This window comes from Cebus imitator, unplaced genomic scaffold (genome assembly GCF_001604975.1).
Source record: "Cebus imitator isolate Cc_AM_T3 unplaced genomic scaffold, Cebus_imitator-1.0 Scaffold25, whole genome shotgun sequence".
In the NCBI taxonomy this organism is placed as follows: domain Eukaryota; kingdom Metazoa; phylum Chordata; class Mammalia; order Primates; family Cebidae; genus Cebus; species Cebus imitator.
Genome location: NW_016107340.1, coordinates 5,281,065 through 5,300,171, shown reverse-complemented (window position 1 = coordinate 5,300,171; position 19,107 = coordinate 5,281,065). Strand labels below are relative to the sequence as shown.

Below are 19,107 nucleotides of genomic sequence, written 5' to 3'. Positions count from 1 at the left end.
TAATGTGAAGGCCAATTTGCCCAAGTCTTGCTAAAGCAAACTTTTATGGTAAAAATTGATTTCTGGGTTAGAAGATGAAATGTCATCTTTATAGCCTTGTAAATGTTTCTACTTCCTAAATGTTCTTTAGTCAGCAGTCAGGAGGTTAAATGCAGAATAAATCCATTTGATTGAAATCTTTCTCTTTTGGACAGTGGAAATTACAATGGATATCTAATGTGAACTGAGTCTCCCCTGCATAACTGGGCTTTGAGTTATTTGACACAGAATATCCCAGGGCTTATGGCATTGGGATGAATCAGAGGCAGAGAATCACTCATGGGAAGGGGTGGCAGCAATGTCAACTGCAAATATTTCAAGGTCATCTGAGATCCATTCACTAATAGTAATGTTGTTTAGACTTTAAGGAGCTTCCCTGTGTCTGTGGACCGGCAGCAACCCCATTTAAACCAAAAAACAAGGCAACTGATTTCCTGTGTTCCTTTAATATCAGAGCTATCTCTAATTAAAAAGGGAGCATTTCTCTGGCTACTTACCACTTTGGAGATTGACAAGTTGTTTATTATTACATCTGTTAAGCACATACTTTCCAATCATGCAGGCATACACATTTATATATATGTAACTTTTCAGATAAAATACAAGAAAACTTCATTTTATTGCATTTCACTTTATTGCATTTCACAGACACTGCATATTTTGTTTTTTTGTTGTTGACAAATTGAAGGTTTGTGGCAACTCTGTGTCAAGCAAGTCTTTCGGCACCATTTTCCCAAAAGCTTGGGTTCACTTTGTGTCTCTGTGTCACATTTTGGTAATTTTTCATTATTATTGTATCTGTTATGGTGATCTGTGATCAGTGATCTTTGATGTTACTATGGTAATTGTTTTGTCGAGCCACAATCCCTGCCCATATAAGACAGCAAACTTAATTGATAAATGTTGTGTGTATACTGACTGCTTCATGGACCACCTGATTCCCCATCTCTCTCCCACTCCTCAGTCCTCCCTGTTTCCTGAGACATAACATTATTGCAATTAGGCCAATCGAGAACCCTACACTGGTCTCCAAGTGTTCAAGTAAAAGGAAACTCACACGTCTCTTACTTTTTAAAAAATTTTATGTATTTATGTATTTATTTATTATTTCAATAGGTTTTATGGGAGCAGGTAGTGTTTGGTTACATGGGTAAGTTTTTTAGTGGTGATTTCTGAGATTTTGGTGTACTCATCAACTGAGCAGTGTACATTGTACCCAATGTGCAGTCTTTTATCCCTCACCCTCTCTCACTTTTCCACCCCGAGTCCCCAAAGTCCATTATATCATTCTTGTGCCTTTGTGTATTCAGAGTTTAGCTCCCACTTATAAGTGAGAACATGTGATTTTTTGTTTTCCATTCCTGAGCTATTTCACTTAGAATAGGGATCTCTAACTCCATATAGGTTGCTGCACATGCCATTATTTCATTCTTTTTTTAATGGCTGAGTAATATCCCATGGTGTATATATGTATACCACATTTTCTTTATCTACTAGTTGATTGATGTGCATTTGGGCTGGTTCCATATTTTTGCAATTGTGAAGTGTGCTGCTATGAACATGTGTGCACAACTGTCTTTTTCATATAATGACTTCTTTGCCTCTTGGGAGATCCCAAGAGTTATCTACTAAGAGGAAAATATTTACTCTTAGTTCTTTAAGGAATCTCCACACTGTTTTCCATAATGGTTGTACTAGTTTCCATTCCCTCCCACAGTGTAAAAGTATTCTGTTTTCACTACATCTATGCCAACATCTATTATTTTTTGATTTTGTGATTATGGCCATTCTTGCAGGAATAAGATGGTATCTCATTGTGGTTTTGATTTGCATTTCACTGGTTATTAGTGATGTTGAGCATTATGTTTGTTGGCCATTTGTATATCTTTTTTTTGAGAATTGTCTATTCATGTCCTTAGCCCACTTTTTGATTGTATTATTTGTCTTTTTCTTGCTGATTTGAGTTCCTTGTAGATTCTAGATATTACTCCTTTGTCGGATACATAGCGTGCAAAAGATTCTCTCCTACTCTGTGAGTTGTCTGTTTACTGATTATTTCTTTTGCTGTACAGAAGCTATTTAGTTTAATTAAGTCCCATCTATTTATCTATGTTTTTGTTTCATTTGCTCTTGGGTTCTTGGTTGTGAAATCTTTGCCTAAGCCAATGTCTAGAAGGGTTTTTCTGATGTTAAGTTTTAGAATTTATATGGATTCAGGTCTTAAATTTAAGTCTTACAGGTTTTTCTTTATAGATTACCTAATGCTTTTGCCTCACAGCTCTTACGATTCTTTCCTTCATCTTGACTTTAGATAACCTGATGACTATGTGTCTAGATGATGATCTTTTTGTGATGAATTTTCTAGGTGTTCTTCGAGCTTCTTATATGTGGTTGTCTAGATCTCTAGCAAGGTTAGGGAAGTTTTCCTTGATTATTCCCTCAAATAGGTTTTCTAAACTATGAGATTTATTTTCTTCCTTGGGAACACCAATTATTCTTAGGTTTGTTCACTTAACATAATCCCAAACATCTTCAAGGCTTTGTTCATTTTTTTTTTAATTCTTTTTTCTTTGTCTTTGTCAGATTGGGTTAATTCAAAAGCCTTGTCTTCAAGCCTTGAAGTTCTTTCTTCTACTTGTTTGATTCTATTATCGAAAGTTTCCAGTGTATTTTGCATTTCTCTAAGAGTATCTTTTATTTTTAGAAATTGTGATTGTTTTGTATTGATGCCGTTTGTTTCTCTGGATACTTTTTTCATCCATAGTCTATATTACTTTTGAATTTCTTTAAATTGGTTTTCACCTTTCTCTGGTGCATCCTTGAGTAGCTTAATTGTCAACCTTCTGAATTCTTTTTCCGGCAAGTCAGAGATTTCTTTGGTTTGGATCCATTCGTGGTGAGCCATTGTGATCTTTTGAGGAATTAAAGAATTTTGCTTCTTTATATTGCCAGAATTGTTTTTCTGGTTCCTTTTCATTTTGGATAGACTATGTCAGAGGGAAGATATGGATTCAAAGGCTGGCGTTCAGATTCTTTTGTCCCATGGGGGTGGTATTCTAATGTGGTGCTCTCTCCTTTCCCCTAGGCATGAAGCTTCCTGAGAGCCTGACTGCAGTGAATATAGTTGCTCTTCTGGGTCTAGCCACCTAGCGGGGCTACCAGGCTTCAGCCTGGTACTCAGGAATGTCTGCAAAGAGTCCTGTTATGTGATCTTTCTTCAGGTCTTTCAGCCATGGATACCAGCACCTTCTCTGGTGGAGGTAGCAGGGGAGTGAAGTAGACTCTGTAAGGATCCTCGGTTATAGTTTTGTTTAGCATGCTGGTTTTCTCAAATGCTGGTTGTGCTGGTGGTTGGTTGTCCGCCAGTCAGGAGGTGGCACTTTTAAGAGAGCATCAGCTGATACAAGCTTGTCCTAAGGTTGCCTGAATACATATGTGGGTTTCTCAGGCAATGGGCAGAGCCATAGAGCTCCCAAGGGATTATGTCTTTTGTCTTCAGCTACCACAAGGGGTAGAGAAAGACCATGAGTTGGGTGCAGGATTAGGTATGTTTAAGCTCAGACTGTCCTTAAGTGAGGCTTGCTGTGGCTGCTGTGGAGAATGGGAGTGTGGTACTCACTCAGTTCAATGGAGTTATGTTCCCAGGAGTATTATGGCTGCCTCTGCTGCATCATACAGGTTACCAGGGAAGTGGGGAAAGCTGGCAATAACAGGCCTCACCTAGTTCCCACTCAGCCAGCAGGGCCAGTCTCATTCCCACCACCAGCACTGAGTTTATATCCAGGCAGCTCATGAGCAGGACTGAGATCTTGCCCCAGGATATAAGCCTCCCCACTGAGAGAGCAAGCAGGCCTTTTAGGCCCCACACCTCCACACCTGCCACGGCCTCTGTGTTCACATATACATTTACTGTTTTCTCCCATCCCTGCCCCCAAATTCTGCCCATAAACGTTCATGCTTGGTTGTAATTATTACAGAGTTCATCTCGAAGTTTCCTTCTCCCTGTGGTCCTTCCCCAATTCCACTGGTAGCCCTCCCCAAAGACCCCTGTGAGACAAAGTCAGAAATGATTTCCCTAGGTACAGGGAGTACCCACAGGGCTCTTCCTCCTGCTTCTTCTACTTTCATATTTTGCTCAGCTCTCTACATTCATTTCAGCTCTCTCTAAGGCCAAATCCTTCTCTCCTTTTATTAGTCTGTTTTCAAACTGCTTTAAAGAAATACCTGACACAGAGTAATTATAAAGGAAAGAGGTTTAATTGACTCACAGTTCCACAGGCTTAACAGGAAGCATGGCTAGGAGGCCTCATAAAAGTTACAATCATGGCAGAAGGCAAAGAGGAAGCAGGCACCTTCTTCACAAGGTGACAGGAGAGAGAAAAGTGAACAGTGAAGGGAGAAGAGCCTCTTATAAAGTGATTAGATCTCATGAGAACTCACATGATATCATGAGAACAGCATGGGGAAACTGCCCCCATGATCCAATTACCTCCCACCAGGTCTCTCTCCAGACGTGGGTATTATGAGGATTATGATTCAAGATGATATTTGGGTGGGAACACAGCCAAACCATATCATTCTGCCCCTGGCTGCTCCCAAAACTCTATGTTCTCACATTTCAAAACACAATCATGCCTTTCCATCAATCCCCCAAAGTCTTACCTCACTCCAGCATTAACCCAAAAGTCCAAGTCCAAAGTCTCATCTGAGACAAGGCAAGTCCCTTCTGTCTAGGAGCCTGCAAAATCAAAAGCAAGCTAGTTTCTTCCAATATACAATGGGGGTACAGGCATTGGATAAATGTTCCCATTCCAAAAGGGAGAAATCGGCTAAAATAAAGGAGCTACAGGCTCCATGCAAGTCCAGAATCCAACAGGGAAGTCATTAAATCTTAAAGCTCCAATATAATCTCCGTTGATTCTGTGTCTTAGATCCAGGCCATGCTGATGCAAGAGGTGGGCTCCTATGGTCTTGGGTGGCTCCTCCCCTGTGGCTTTGCAGGGTATAATCCAGCTGCTTTCACAGGATGGCGTTGAATGTCTGCAGCCTTTCCAGACACACAGTGTAAGCTGTCAGTGGCTCTACGATTCTGGGGTCTGGACAGTGGCCCTCTTTTCACAGCTTTACTGCATAGTCGTCCAGTGGGTATTTTGTGTGGGGGTTCCAACTCCACATTTCTCTTCCACACTACGCTAGCAGAGATTCTCCATAAGGGCTCCACCCCTGCAGCAAACTTCTGCTTGGGCATCCAGGTGTCTACTTACATCCTCTGAAATCTAGGCACAGGTTCCAAACCTCAGTTCTTGACTTCTGTGCACCTGCAGGCCCAACACCATGTGGAAGCTTCCAAGGCTTGGGGCCTGCACACTGTAAAGCAATGGCCTGAGCAGTACTTTGGCCCATTTTAGCCATGGCTAGGATGCAGGGTGCCAAGTCCCAAGGCTGCACGGAGCAGTAGCAGGGCCCTTGGCCTGGCCCACTAAACCATTTTTTCCACCTAGGCCTCTGGGTCTGTGATGGGAGGGGCTGCCATGGAGGTCACTGACATGTCCTGGAGATATTTTTCCCCATTGTCTTTGCAACTAACATTCAGCTCCTTTTTAGTTATGCAAATTTCTGCAGTCAGCTTGAATTTTTCCTCAGAAAATGGGTTTTTGTTTTTTCTTTTCTTTTTTTTTTTGAGATGGAGTTTTGATCTTGCTGCCCAGGCTGGAGTGCAATGGTGTGATCTCAGTTCACTGCAACCTCTGCTTCCTGGGTTCAAGTGACTCTCCTGTCTCAGCTTCCCAAATAGCTGGGATTACAGGCATGTGCTAACATGCCCAGCTAATTTTGAACTTTTAGTAGAGACAAGGTTTCACCATGTTGGTCAGGCTGGTCTCTAACTACTAACCTTAGGTTATCTACCTCTGTCAGCCTCCCAAAGTGCTGGGATAATAGGCATGAGCCACCATGCCCTGCTGGATTTTTCTTTTCTATTGCATCATCAGGCTGCAAATTTTCCATACTTTTATGCTCTACTTTCCTTTTAAACATAAGTTCCAATTTCAGGTCATCTCTCTCAAGTTCAAAGATTCACAGCTCTTTAGGGCAGGGGCAAAATACCACCAGTCTCTTTACTAAAGCATAGCAAGATTGACCTTTGCTCTGGTTTCCAAAAAGTTCCTCATCTCCATCTGATACCACCTCATCCTGGACTGCATTGTTCACATCACTATCAGCATTTTGGTCCAAACCATTCAACAAGTCTCTAGGAAGCTCCAAACTTTCCCACGTCTTCCTATCTTCTGAACCTTCCAAACTGTTCCAACCTCTGCTTGTTACCTAGTACCAAAGTAAATTCCACATTTTCAAGTATTTTTATAGCAGTACCCTACTCTCTGCAGTACCAATTTACTGTATTAGTTCATTTTCATACTGCTATAAAGAAATACCCGAGACTGGGTAATTATAAAGGAAAGAGGTTTAATTGACTCACTGTTTCTCAGGCTTAGAAGGAAGCATGGCTAGGAGGCTTCATGAAACTTACAATCATAGCAGAAGGCAAAGAGGAAGCAGGCACCTTCTTCATAAGATGGCAGGGGAGAGAAGAGTAAGCAGTGAATCGGGAAGAGCCCTTTATAAAGCCACCAGATCTCTTGAGAACTCACTCATTATCACAAGAACAGCATGGGGTATCTGCCCCCATAGTCCAATCACCTCCCACCAGATCTCTCCCTAGTCACATGGGTATAATGGGGATTACAATTCAAGGTGAGATTTGGGTGGGGACACAGCAAAACCATATCACCCATGATCTAGATTCTCAGGTGTCCCAGTGAGGATATGTGTTCAGGGACGGACTTTCCTCTGTCACACTTTGGACACTCACAGTTTTTCGACTGTCTCACAGAGCTTGGAGCAGAAATTCGCTTCCTTCAAAGGGTCTGTGAACTCTTTTGGTTTTCCTGGTATGTTTCTGCAGTAGTTCTTGTAGCACAAATTCACGGTGTAAGTCTCTACACGCTGTTCCATTGTCCAACTGGGGGCTACAAGTTAGTCCTGACTCCTAGCTGCCATTTTCCTCTGGCATCTCCACGTGTCTCTCATTTTCAATCAAAAACTAGAAATGTTTAAGCTTAATGAGAAAGGCATGTTAAAAGACAAGACAGGCTGAAAGCTAGGCCTCTTGTACCAAGGAGTTAGCCAGTTTGTGTATGCAAAAGAAAACTTCCTAAAGAAAATTAAAAGTGCTCCTTCAGTGAACAAATGATAGGAAAGCAAAATAGCCTTATTGCTGATAGAAAGTTCAAGTGGTCTGGACAGATGATCAAACCAGTTACAATATTCCCTTATGCCAAAACCCAACCCAGAGTACGGCCTTAACTCTTTTCAATTCTGTGAAGACTGAGAGAGGTGAGGAAGCAGCAGAAGAGAAGTTTGGACTTAACAGAGTTTGGTGTATGAGGTTTAAGGCAAGACTCCATCTCCATAACATAAAAGTGCAAGGTAAAGCAGCAAGTGCTGGTGGAGAAGCTGCAGCAAGGGATCTAGAAGATCTAGCTAAGACAATTGATCAAGTTGGCTACGCTAAACAACAGATTCCTTTTTGTTTTTGGAGATGGAGTATCACTCTGTCACCCAGGTTGGAGTGCAGTGGTGTACTCTCGGCTCACTACAACCTCTACCTCCTGGCTTCAAGTGATTCTCCTGCCTCAGCTTCCTGAGTAGCTGGGATTACAGGCACACACCACCATGCCTGGCTAATTTTTGTATTTTTTAGTAGAGATGGGTTTCACCATGTTGACCAGGCTGGTCTCAAACACCTGGCCTCAGATGATCTGCCTGCCTTAGCCTCCCAAAGTGCTGGGATTACAGGCGTGAGCCATTGTGCCCAGCCTAAACAACAGATTTTCAATGTAAACAAAATATCCTTATATTGGGAGAAGATGCCATTTGGGCATCTTTAATAGCTGGAGAGGAGTCAATGTCTGGCTTCAGAGCTTCAAAGAACAGGCTGATTCTCTTGTTATGGGCTAATGCAGCTAATGACTTTAAGTTGAAGCCAGTGCTCATTTTTCATTCCCTAGGGCCCTTTAGAATTATGCTAAATCTACTCTGCCTGCACTATATAAATTGAATAACAAAGGCTGGATGACAGCACATATTTTTACAGCATAGTTTACTGAATGTTTTAAGCCCACTGTTGAGACTTACGGCTCAGGAAAAAAGGATTCCTTTCAAAATCTTACTGCTCATTGACAATGCACCTGGTCACCCAAGGACTCTAATGAGATGTATAAGTAGATTAATGTTGTTTTCATGCCTGCTATACAACATTTATTCTGTAGCTCATTGTTCTATCTATAATTTTGACTTTCAAGTCTTATTGTTTAAGAAATATACTTTGTAAGCCTGTAACTGCCATAAATAGTGATTCCTTTGAAAAGCCTGAGGAAACTAAATTGAAAACATTCTGAAAAGGATTCACCATTCTAAATGCCATTAAGAACATCTGCAATTTTTTAAAGGAGGTCAACAGATTATTACTAGCAGGAGTTTAGAAGAAGATGATTCCAACTCTGATGGATGACTTTGAGGGGTTCAAGACTCAGTAGAGAAAATAACTGTACTTGTGTCAGAAATAACAAGAGAACTAGAATTAGAAGTGGAGCCTGAAGATGTGACTGAATTGCTGCAATGTCATGATCAAACTTGAACAGATGAGGAATTACTCATTATGAATAAGCAAAGAAAGTGGGTTCTTGAGGTGTACAAAAACTTAGCTGATAAAGCAATGGCAAGGACTTTGACTCCAATTTTGGGAGAAGTTCTGCTGTGGGTAAAATGCTGTTAAACAGCATCACATGCCACTGAGAAATCTTTTGTGAAAGGAAGAGTCAATCAGTGCAGCAAACTTAATTGATGTACTATTTGAGAAATTACCAGCCAGGTGAGGTGGCTCATGCCTGTAATCCCAGCACTTTGGGAGGCCAAGGTGGGGGGATCACTTGAGGTCAGGAGTTCAGCACCAGCCTGACCAATATGGAGGAACCTTGTCTCTGTTTTTAAAAAATACAAATTAGCCTGTAATACCAGTTGCTTGGGAGGCTGAGGCAGGAGAATTGCTTGAACTCGGGGCGGGCGGGTGCGGAGGTTGCAGTGAGCCAAGGTCATGGCATTGTAGCCCAGCCTGGGCAACAAGACCAAAACTCTGTCTCAAAAAAACAAAAAATGGAAATTGCCACAGCCACCCACCCTTCAGCAACCACCACCCTGATCAGTCAGCAGCCATCAACGTCGAAACAAGACCCTCTGCCAGCAAAATGATGACAGTTTGCTAAAGGTTCAGATGATCATTAGCATTTTATAGCATTAAATATTTTTAAATTACTGGATGTACTTTTTTTTAGACATAATACTATTGCATATTTAGTAGGCTACCATATAGCATAATTGTAACTTTTTTATTCACTGGGAGACCAAAATATCTGTGGATCTCTCTTTATTGTGGTATTCATTTTATTGACATGATCTGAAACCACACTCATAATAATTCTAAGGTATGCCTGTAAATAAAATGTTGTCTATGAAAAAAATAAATAGTAATTTTCCATAGACCCTTTTTGCTGAAATAACTTTAGCTGTGTGGCCCAAGGTTCCTGCTTTTACAGATGTGAATCACAGAGTTGTTTCCATTCTCCTGGGGCTGTGCAGCCAGATGTCTTGAAGCTGAGAGGTGACCATGCTTCCAGTCCAGTCTCTAGCAATATTTCCATATACCATAGACAAATTAATTCTAGAGTGTAACTTCTGCATGAAATCTATGTAGATCAGAAAGGGACCTCTGAAAGACCCCCGGGCCATTCTTCGTTTACATCAACATTGGACCACAGTTAAATTGGTTAAGCTATATAAAGTGCCATCTAAATCTATTTTATAATTTTTCTTTGGAGTGACACCATTGAAAAGAGGCCTTGAAAAACAGTGTTTCATGGCATTGTTTTTCTTCCTATCTACCTGGATAAAATATTTACCAGCCTGGAAAAATCTGGCCAAAAATATGGCTCTGATAATGCAAGGTCTTTTAATTCGATTTTTAAAGGACTGTAAATTAAGGTGTCTTATGAATACTCTGAAAAGCAGCTTTTTTCTTTGTTCCCTCACCTGTTGCCACCCTCAGATGAAGGGGAACTGAAGCTTAGTTCTGCATCTTTAGCTGCTCAGCACCATCTGCTCATCAATTACACTTCCCTTCCAACCAGTGGTATCACAGTGATGTGTGTCAGTTGAGGATTATTATTCTTTTCATTCTTTTTCATATTTATTTTTATTCTGTTGAACATTTAAAAAATATATTGGTTTTTATACTGTTTCAAAAGAGGGAATTGCTATCACTACATTTTAAATGTCTTGTGTACAGTTTCATCTTGCCTTCTGCCATGGTGCCCGAAACAAAGCTGATTCTGAATAAACAAAGAAAGTTGATGTCTTGATATCTTGTTTCTGAGTATGTCTGGTCACCTCTTAATTCAGTACCTTATTTCTGGTGTTGCCATATTATAACTACTCTACAAATGTTCCTAAAATAAAGAAAAATAGAAAAATTAACTCATTTTTAGGTGCTTTCTGTATCAACAGGACCTAAAATAATATACAGAAATAAATATCTTGATTCTGAGGTGCCTTGTTATTAATGATAAATAAATTAGATCTCAATTTTTTTTTTTTTTTTTTTTGGTCGGGGGAGACGGAGTCTCGCTCTGTTACCCAGGCTGGAATGCAGTGGTGCAACTTCAGCTCACTGCAACCTCTGCTTTCCAGGTTCAAGTGATTCTCCTGCCTCAGCTTCCTGAATAGCTGGGATTGCAGGCGCTTGCCACCATACCTGGCTAATTTTTGTATTTTTAGTACAGACAGTGTTTCACCATGTTGGCCAGGTTGGTCTCAAACTCCTGACTTCAGGTGATCCACCTGCCTCAGCCTCCCAAAATGCTGGGATTACTGTCATTAGCCACTGTGCCTGGCCCCAACATTTTTTTTCTTTACTTTTTTTTTTTAATTTTTGAGATGAGGTCTCACTGTCACTCAGGCTGGAGAGCAGTGGCACAGTCTTGGCTCACTGCAGCCTCTACCTCCCAAGTTCAAGCAATTCTCCTACCTCAGCCTCCCAAGTAGCTGGGATTACAGGCACCCACCACCACACCCAGCTAATTTTTTGTGGTTTTAGTAGAGATGGGGTTTCACCATGTTGCCCAGGCTAGTCTTAAATTCCTGACCTCAGGTGATCCACCCACCTTGGCCTCCCAGAGTGCTGGGATTATAGGCATGAGGCACTGCACCCGGCCGACCCCAACTTTTTAATCTTACAAATGCCCTTCTGTAGGTTGAAGAAAATATTTACCCAAATTTCAATTGTTTGGTTTCTTAATATGGATTTTATTTTCATTATGTACATGATTTATCCAGCTTTGAAACTGTCACTAGTGCTAAGGATCCAAGGTCAAGAGCTTTGTGTATCAAGGAGGGTGCAGGAAAACTGGGAAAGACATTTTTCCGAACATCTGACTAAGCTGGTAGCCCTGTGGAGAGAGGAAGTGGATAAGGATGGTATCCAGAATTCTGAAAGGGGTAAAAGTGGTGTGGAGAGCAGGAATACTAAAAGTCACTGAAGCTTGAGTTTAGAGATCAGCTTGGGATGATATTTAGAAGTTTATCCTTACTTTGACTGTCAGGGATGTCAACATCCTTCCGTGTTTAAGGAAGTCTCCATCCGTGTGTTTTAAGGGATCCCCTTAGAAAAGCTCAAAATTTGCTTTTACAGCCTTTCTTAGAGCTAGGGTGTGGATACCTCATCTAGAAGCCACCAATCAAGTGAACCTGTCCCAGACATTGAAGCAGAAACTACAGTAGTAAAGTGGGACCAAGTTGAACCCGTCCTCATGGGTGGAGGGAGTGGGGTGGACATGTTGGCAGCTACCTTTAGGGCCCACAGGCAGCACTTCTGGAAGTAGTTCCTGATGTCTATTATGTGGATGATGGCGTGAAAGCCACTGTCTCTGTGCTTGGTTGTGCTGGAAATGGTATCTTCAGTAGATTTGTTCTGCCTTATGATTTTGGTAGGTGATTATGCTAGGTATCTATTGCTGCATAGCAAATTACCCCAAAATTTGGCAGCTTAAAACAAATATTGAATATCCCATAGTCCCTGTAGGTCAGGAACCTGGGTATGGTTTAGCTGGGACCTCTGCTCACCATCTCTCTTGAGGCTGTAATTAAGGTGTCCTCTGGGGCTGTAGTCATCTCACGGCTGGACTCAGGGAAGCTTTGCTTCCAAGATTACTTTAGTGCTTGTTATTGGCACATTTCAGTTTCTTTCAGGCTGTTGGCTACTGAGGCCTCTCTCACTTCCCTGCCATGTGGGTCTCTCATGGCACAGCTTAACACCAGTGTGTGTGTGTGTGTGTGTGTGTGTGTGTGAAAGAGAGAGAGAGAGGCACAGGGAGACAGAGAGAGAGAGAGAAAAAGAGATCGCTCTAGGAAAGGAGAGAAGTTTGGGGAAACAAGCAAGCAAGAAGGTATAGTGTTTCTATAACCTGATCTTAGAAGTGACCTTCGATCACTTTTGCTGTACTCAGTTTATTAGAAGTCGGGCACTAGGTCCAGGCCATGCTCAAAGGGAGTGGATTGCAGAAGGGCATGAATACTGAGACAGGAGACATTGGTACTATTATAGAGGCTGCCTACTGCAATGGCTTGGCCTCTTGGCCTCAGAACCTGGTTCTGCCCCAGCTCCCACCCTCTGATTCTGGAAGCAATTCAATATTTTGGTAATAAATATTCCTTTCTGCTTGCAAGGAAGAAGCCTTAGTGATACAGATAGCTGCCCTAGAAGCCTTTCTCAGGCCCCTGGGCCTTACGCCCTGCTGCTCTTTTTAGTTTACATTTACTGTTTTTGAATATGATTTGGGAAATGCAGGAAAGGAGAATATAAATTTCACTCATAGTACTATTACAAAGAGATAATTACCCTTAACAATTGACCATATTTATTTTTAGACTTTTTTGCTATTTTTAAAAAATCACTGAGATAATATTGTATGTCTAATTCTATAACTTGATTGTCTTACTATCTTAGAAGAATGTTCCCTATGAAAAAGCTCCTGAGTTTTAAAGTGTGTGTTTGAGTAAGTCAAGAGTGGCCTGGTCCTGGGAGAGGAGCTCAAGCTGAGCAGGAGTCTCCCTGCCTTGTCTGTGAAAGAGGGGCTTGCTAAATGCAAAGTGGGGCCTTAGTATTAAAGACACATGTAACCTGCTTAGGTGAATAAGCTGCTCTGAGGGACATTAGCATGCTTGTTGTTGTCTTAGTACCTTTGGGCTGCTATAACAAAACCACCTTAGACTGGGCAACTTATCAACAACAGAATTCATTGCTCATGGATCTGGATGCTGGGAAGTCCAAGATTAAGGTGATGGCAGATTTTGGTGTCTGATGAGGGCCTGTTTCTCATAGATAGTACCTACTATTTGTCCTCACATGACAGAAGGGGCAAGGGAGCTTGTTGGAGCCCTCATGACTTAGTCGCTTCCCAAATGCCTCGCCTCTTAATACTGTCATAAAAGGTATTAGCTCTAATACATGAATTTTGGGGGATACCAACATTCACACCACAGCAGTTGTACATAATGGGATGGAGTGGTAGTTGTTGTGATGAGTCATCTATTCTTTTTTTAATTTTTAGTAAAAATAGAGATGGAGTTTTACTGTCTTGCCCAGGCTGTTGTTAAACTCCTAGCCTCAAGCAATCCTCCTGCCTCGGCCTCCCAGGGTGTTGGGATTATAGGTACTAGGGGCACTAGGCCATCATGCACAGCCAAGTCATCTGTTTTTTGTGGGGGCTTCACTTTGTCACTAGGCTGGAGTGCAGTGGTACAAACATGACTCACTGCAGCCTCAACCTTCTGGACTCCAGTCATCCTTCTGCCTCAGTCTCCCATGTAGCTGGGATCATAGGCACATGCTACCATGCCCAACAAATATTTTTATTTTTTGTAGATACAGAGTCTTATTTTGTGGCCCAGACTGGTCTTGAAATCCTACAGTCAAGTGATCCTCCCATCTCAGGCTCCCAAAGTACTGTGATTACAAGTGTGGGCCACTGGGCCTGGCTCCAGGTTCCAAATCATCTATTCTTGAATAGAAGCTTGGTTTGAGTTTTTTAACTATAGTATCTCTAATTAATTATATTTAATTGAAAGTAATGAGACTTCCTTTTTTGAAAGTCTCTACTTTCCCTTATTTTGCCGCTAATTCACACTCTCTGCTTTCTACTCAGTGTAATGATTAGCCAAATATAGCACATTTTATTTTCATTTTTTACTTTTCAGAAATGATTTTTAATTGTAGTAAAATACCCGTGACCTACAATCTACCTAACATCTTAACCATCTTTAAGTGTATATGGTAAACTGTTTTTAAGTGTGTTCAATAGTATTAAATACATTCACATTGTGTGCAACCAATCTCCAAAACTCTTTATCTTGTAAAACTGAAACTATACCTATTCAGCAACAACCCACCTACCTTCAGCCCTTGGCCATTACCATTCTACTTTCTGTCTCTATGAATTCGACTATATGAATTTGATCTAAATGGAATCATGCAATACACTTGCTTTTATGTCTAGCTTATTTCAATTAGCGTAATGCCTTCAAGGTTCGTTCATTTTGTAATATGTATAAGAATTTCTTCTTAAAGGCTAAGATTCCACAGTAGGTACATATATATTTTGTTTATCCTTTCATCCGTCAATGGATACTTGGGTTACTTCTACTTTTGGCTATTGTGAATTTATTCTCATTTTTAAATGGGATGTTTTGTTCCATTTCAGGGTAAGAAGTTGCCTTATCACCTTGGGGATGATGCAGAGGAAGGGGAAGTTTCCGATGAGGACAGTGCAGATGAAATTGAAGACGAGTGCAAATTCAAGCTCCATTATGTAAGTTGCAAGCATGACCATATTTTTTAATCTTTGATATGCTGTATTAAAATGGAACTCCAAGTGCTGCTGTGTTGGAAGCCTCATAATTATTGTGGCTGTGGTGTAGAAAGGATATTCATTGAAAATTACTTTGTTTGCTGGCACAGAGACAGTTGAGTGTTTGTTGAATGAATGATGAGTCAAGGATTCTTGTGTCTGAGGGTTGGAAGGAATTTTAGTGATTAATTCATACAACCCTCTCTCCAGGGATAAATTTTTTATTACAAATTCAAAAATCAAATTGTGGTTGGAAATGTTACTGTCTTTGATAATAAAAGCTACTTTACTTTAGCATTGCCTTCCCCACCTCATGCTAGCAGCCCCACCATGCTCCCTGTCAAAGCTGACTGGAGGAACCCTATCTGCATGTGTGCCTGCTTCCCTGGGATGCCCATCCCCTCTCTAAGAAAATGTACCTTGAACCAGAGGGATTTCCAGGCCCTTCCAGACATGGAACTCTTGGCTAAATCTTTAATTTGCCAAGTCTTCAATAAAGTGGCATAGAATAGTTACTTGTTTGGTATGTCAGCCCCCTTTTCTAGATGAAGGAGCCTCCTTTGTAGGAAAGCATCATTTAGCTAGGTGATCCAAGGGAAATACAAACCTGAGGGAAATGTAAGACTTAAAAAGATGCCTCACTGTTCCTTTCTATAACTCATGTGACTGCTCAAATCACACAGCAACCTGAGAGTAGCACATGCTCATGATAGTTTGATATAGAATTTTATTTCTACATAAAATGGTTAGTCTTCTAGATATCAGGACTATGATTCTGCCCTCTGAAAAAAAAAAAACAGAGAAATTTGGTATAAATTCTTGTGATTTACACCATTGCCCTGAATTCAGTTATGACATTGTTAACAACAGTTCACTCTTCCAGGTAATTCTGTGATGCCTTTCTTGTAGTTGTGAAAATGAGCTGGCATTATTTTCAAAGGGGAGAAGAGCTTAATGACAGCTGAAGTCTCAGTAGACACTTCTTTCTTGGCTTTAATGCCCTTTAAATGGGCTAAATGGAGAATATTCAACTTGAAATGGAAAGGAAAAATTACAATCTGTATTATTCTCTTGCCTTTTAATAGTTTACGTTAGCAAAATTAAATACCATTAATTAATAGGACTATGGTTACAGAAAATCTAAATAGATTTATATGATTGAATACTATGTTATGTAATTATACAGTTAATATTTTAAATGGTTGCTTTCTTCTCTTCTAGGTATTTATTTTTATAATCAATTATTTATGATTATGGTTAATTTAGCTTTGTTTTGTTTTGTTTTGAGATGGAGTTTCACTCTTGTTGCCCTGGCTGGAGTGCAATGGCGTGATCTTGGCTCACTGCAACCTCTGCCTCCTGGGTTCAAGTGATTCTCCTGCCTTAGCCTCCTTGAGTAGCTGGGATTACAGGCATGTGCCACCCAGGTTAATTTTGTATCTTTAGTAGAGATGGAGTTTCTCCATGTTGGTCAGGCTGATCATGAACTCCTGACCTCCGGTGATCCACCCACTTCAGCCTCCCAAAGTGCTGGGATTACAGGCATGAGCCGCCGTGCCCGGCCAATTTAGTGCTTTTTGTTGTTGTTGTTTTTCAGCATTCCTTTATATACCAGATTTTTGTCTCTAATTTTTATCATTTTGCATTTTGTTTTCTAGATCTCTTGGTTGCCAGCCATAATGTAGATCTGTCATTCACTCAGCTACTTCATTTTTCTTCTGTTGCCTGTGAGCCCTCCAACTTCCTACATTCAATATATGTAATTTTGCAAAAAATAGTTAGCTAGAGTCTTATGGGAACAAATAAATAATTTCACCTGTGAAGCATCCAACTGGATTCCTCTTTTCTTTACTAAGAGTAGTTGATTTCTAGAAACTCACATCAGAAGATGGTTTAGAACATGATTCTATGGAGTTAGATAGTATCTTTCATTTAGATTCTTTGGTTAGGCCCTAAGTGAAAGTAGAGCACCTTAACTGTAAAGGTTTACAGGTGTCTCTTTGTTATATTTTGGCAGAGGAAAGAAATAAATCAACATTGGATAAATATTTTGTAGAAGTTTTTGCTTTAGCATTTCAAAGTGGTTTTTGCTATTTTTGAGCTCTTCTGAGAAAAGGCAATGCTGTGTTTAGAAAGCTGAAGTGTTTGTTATCTTGTAATCAGACCATTTATAGTCCTGTTGGCAGAGAGCTCAAATGCCTTATCTGAGTGGCGAATTTATAATAAATTTCCTGATAAACGAAATGCCTGATCATATTTCTGCAAAAGAGGGTGTACTTTGGATAGTTTATGTGAACCAATAATTATCTTAGAGGAAGCTCTTAACCTCAGTTTTAAATTGACAGAATGTGGTTAGATTTATAAGTTGTATCTGAATTATTGCAATAAGCACAGATTTTCACTTTGTATTTATTTACACTGGAACACCAACTCTCATGAGGTCATATGAAATTTATTTGCACCTTCAATAAGCTTTTATTAAACATTCCTGTTGGACATGTGCTCATCACTGTTGTAGGTATTGGAGAATATATCAGTAACAAAGTAGACAAAAATCCTTGCCTTCATGGAATTTACACATCAATGGGAGAGGAAGAAGATAGACAAGAAACAAGACAAATAAGTAAAATATATGGTGTACTGGACAGTGATCAGTGCTAAGGGAAAAAAGGGTGTGTATGTCTGTGTGTGTATGTGCACACTTAGCATGTGTGTATGTGAGGAATCTGTTGAAGTTGTAGATAGAATGTCCAAGAAAGACCTCACAGGGAAGATGCATTTGAACAAAGAGCTAAAAGAAATGAAGAGTTAGCCACGCTGATACCTGAGAAGGTATCATAAGCTGGAAGAGGCAAGAAAGGATCCTCCCCTAGAGCTTTCAGAGGGAGTATAGCCCTGCCAACACCTAGATTTCGTACTTTTGGCCTTCAGACCTGTGAGAAAATAGGTACATTTCTATTGTTTTAAGATACCAAGTTTGTAACAATTTGTTGTTATAATGGTCACAAGAAATTTTATTTTATTTTATTATTATTTTTTAGAGACAGGGTTTTGCTCTGTGGCCCAGACTGGAGTGAAGTGGCATGATCATAGCTTACTGCAGCCTCAAATTCCTGGGCTCAAGGGATCCTTCCACCTCAGCCTCCCAAGTAGCTAGGACCACAGGTGCATGTCGCCATGCCTAGCTAATTTTTAAAATTTTTGTAGAGACAGGGTCTCACTATGTTGCCCAAGCTGATCTCAAACTCCTTGGCTCAAGCGATCCTACTAGTTTGGCCTCCCAAAGTGCTGGGATTATAGACATGAGCCAGGGCACCTGGCCAAGTCACAGGACACTAATATACTCATCTTTTAAGGCTTGGCTCAGGTGTCTTCCACTCCTGGAAGTGTCTCCCAATTCCCGAAGGCTGGACAAGGTGTGCTTCCTCTGTGTGTGTATGCTACCCCTCACACCTGTCACTCTACTTGTTCCTGCTTGTGTAATTATCCAGGGATATGTTGGCCTTCATCATGACACTGAGGGTTCTGTGACAGTGGAGGGTGTTCCTCTTTAATACTTCTTACCTGACACTGCAGAAGCTCAATACGCGTTTGTTTTATACAAAATGAGTTTTGTTCCCAAACTATCTCTCAACTTTATTAAATCCCCCAGGACATTATCCTAGGCACTTAGTACCTGCAGTGGGCCCAGTGGGCCTGACTTTTCATCTGCAGACACACTTCCTCTTTTAGCACACGCTGCCAGATTAATATTGCTTCTAGAGTTGCTACCCAAGGACTTGTTCACTCAAAGACTCTCTTAGCAGCTCCATACCTCTTGCTTTGAAGTCTCTCCACACTCCAAAGTACTTTATCTGCTACTACCCTACTCCATGAACTCTAGGAAAACTCATGTGCACTTTGTATTTACAGAACATTCTTAATTCATGTAAATCCTTTGCTAGAACTGTGGCTTGCAGGAAAGACCTTCTTTCCATCACTCTTGAAATCTCAATTCCAATGAGAGCCCCAATCAATCCCTACCTCTTTTTAGAGGCCTTCTCAGTCACTC

The 19,107-nt window shown here is 40.7% G+C and overlaps 1 protein-coding gene across 9 annotated transcripts in view; it reads left to right on the top strand.

Annotated features, from left to right (window-relative positions):
* The window catches only part of PLCH1 (phospholipase C eta 1), a 246,046-nt gene that overhangs the window by 195,429 nt on the left and 31,510 nt on the right, over window positions 1-19,107 (top strand). For all 9 annotated transcript variants that reach the window (XM_037736464.1, XM_017522917.2, XM_037736468.1 and 6 more), the window contains one exon: window positions 14,910-15,017. In XM_037736464.1, coding sequence (XP_037592392.1) covers window positions 14,910-15,017 — 108 coding nt within the window. The remainder of the gene's footprint in view (window positions 1-14,909; window positions 15,018-19,107) is intronic.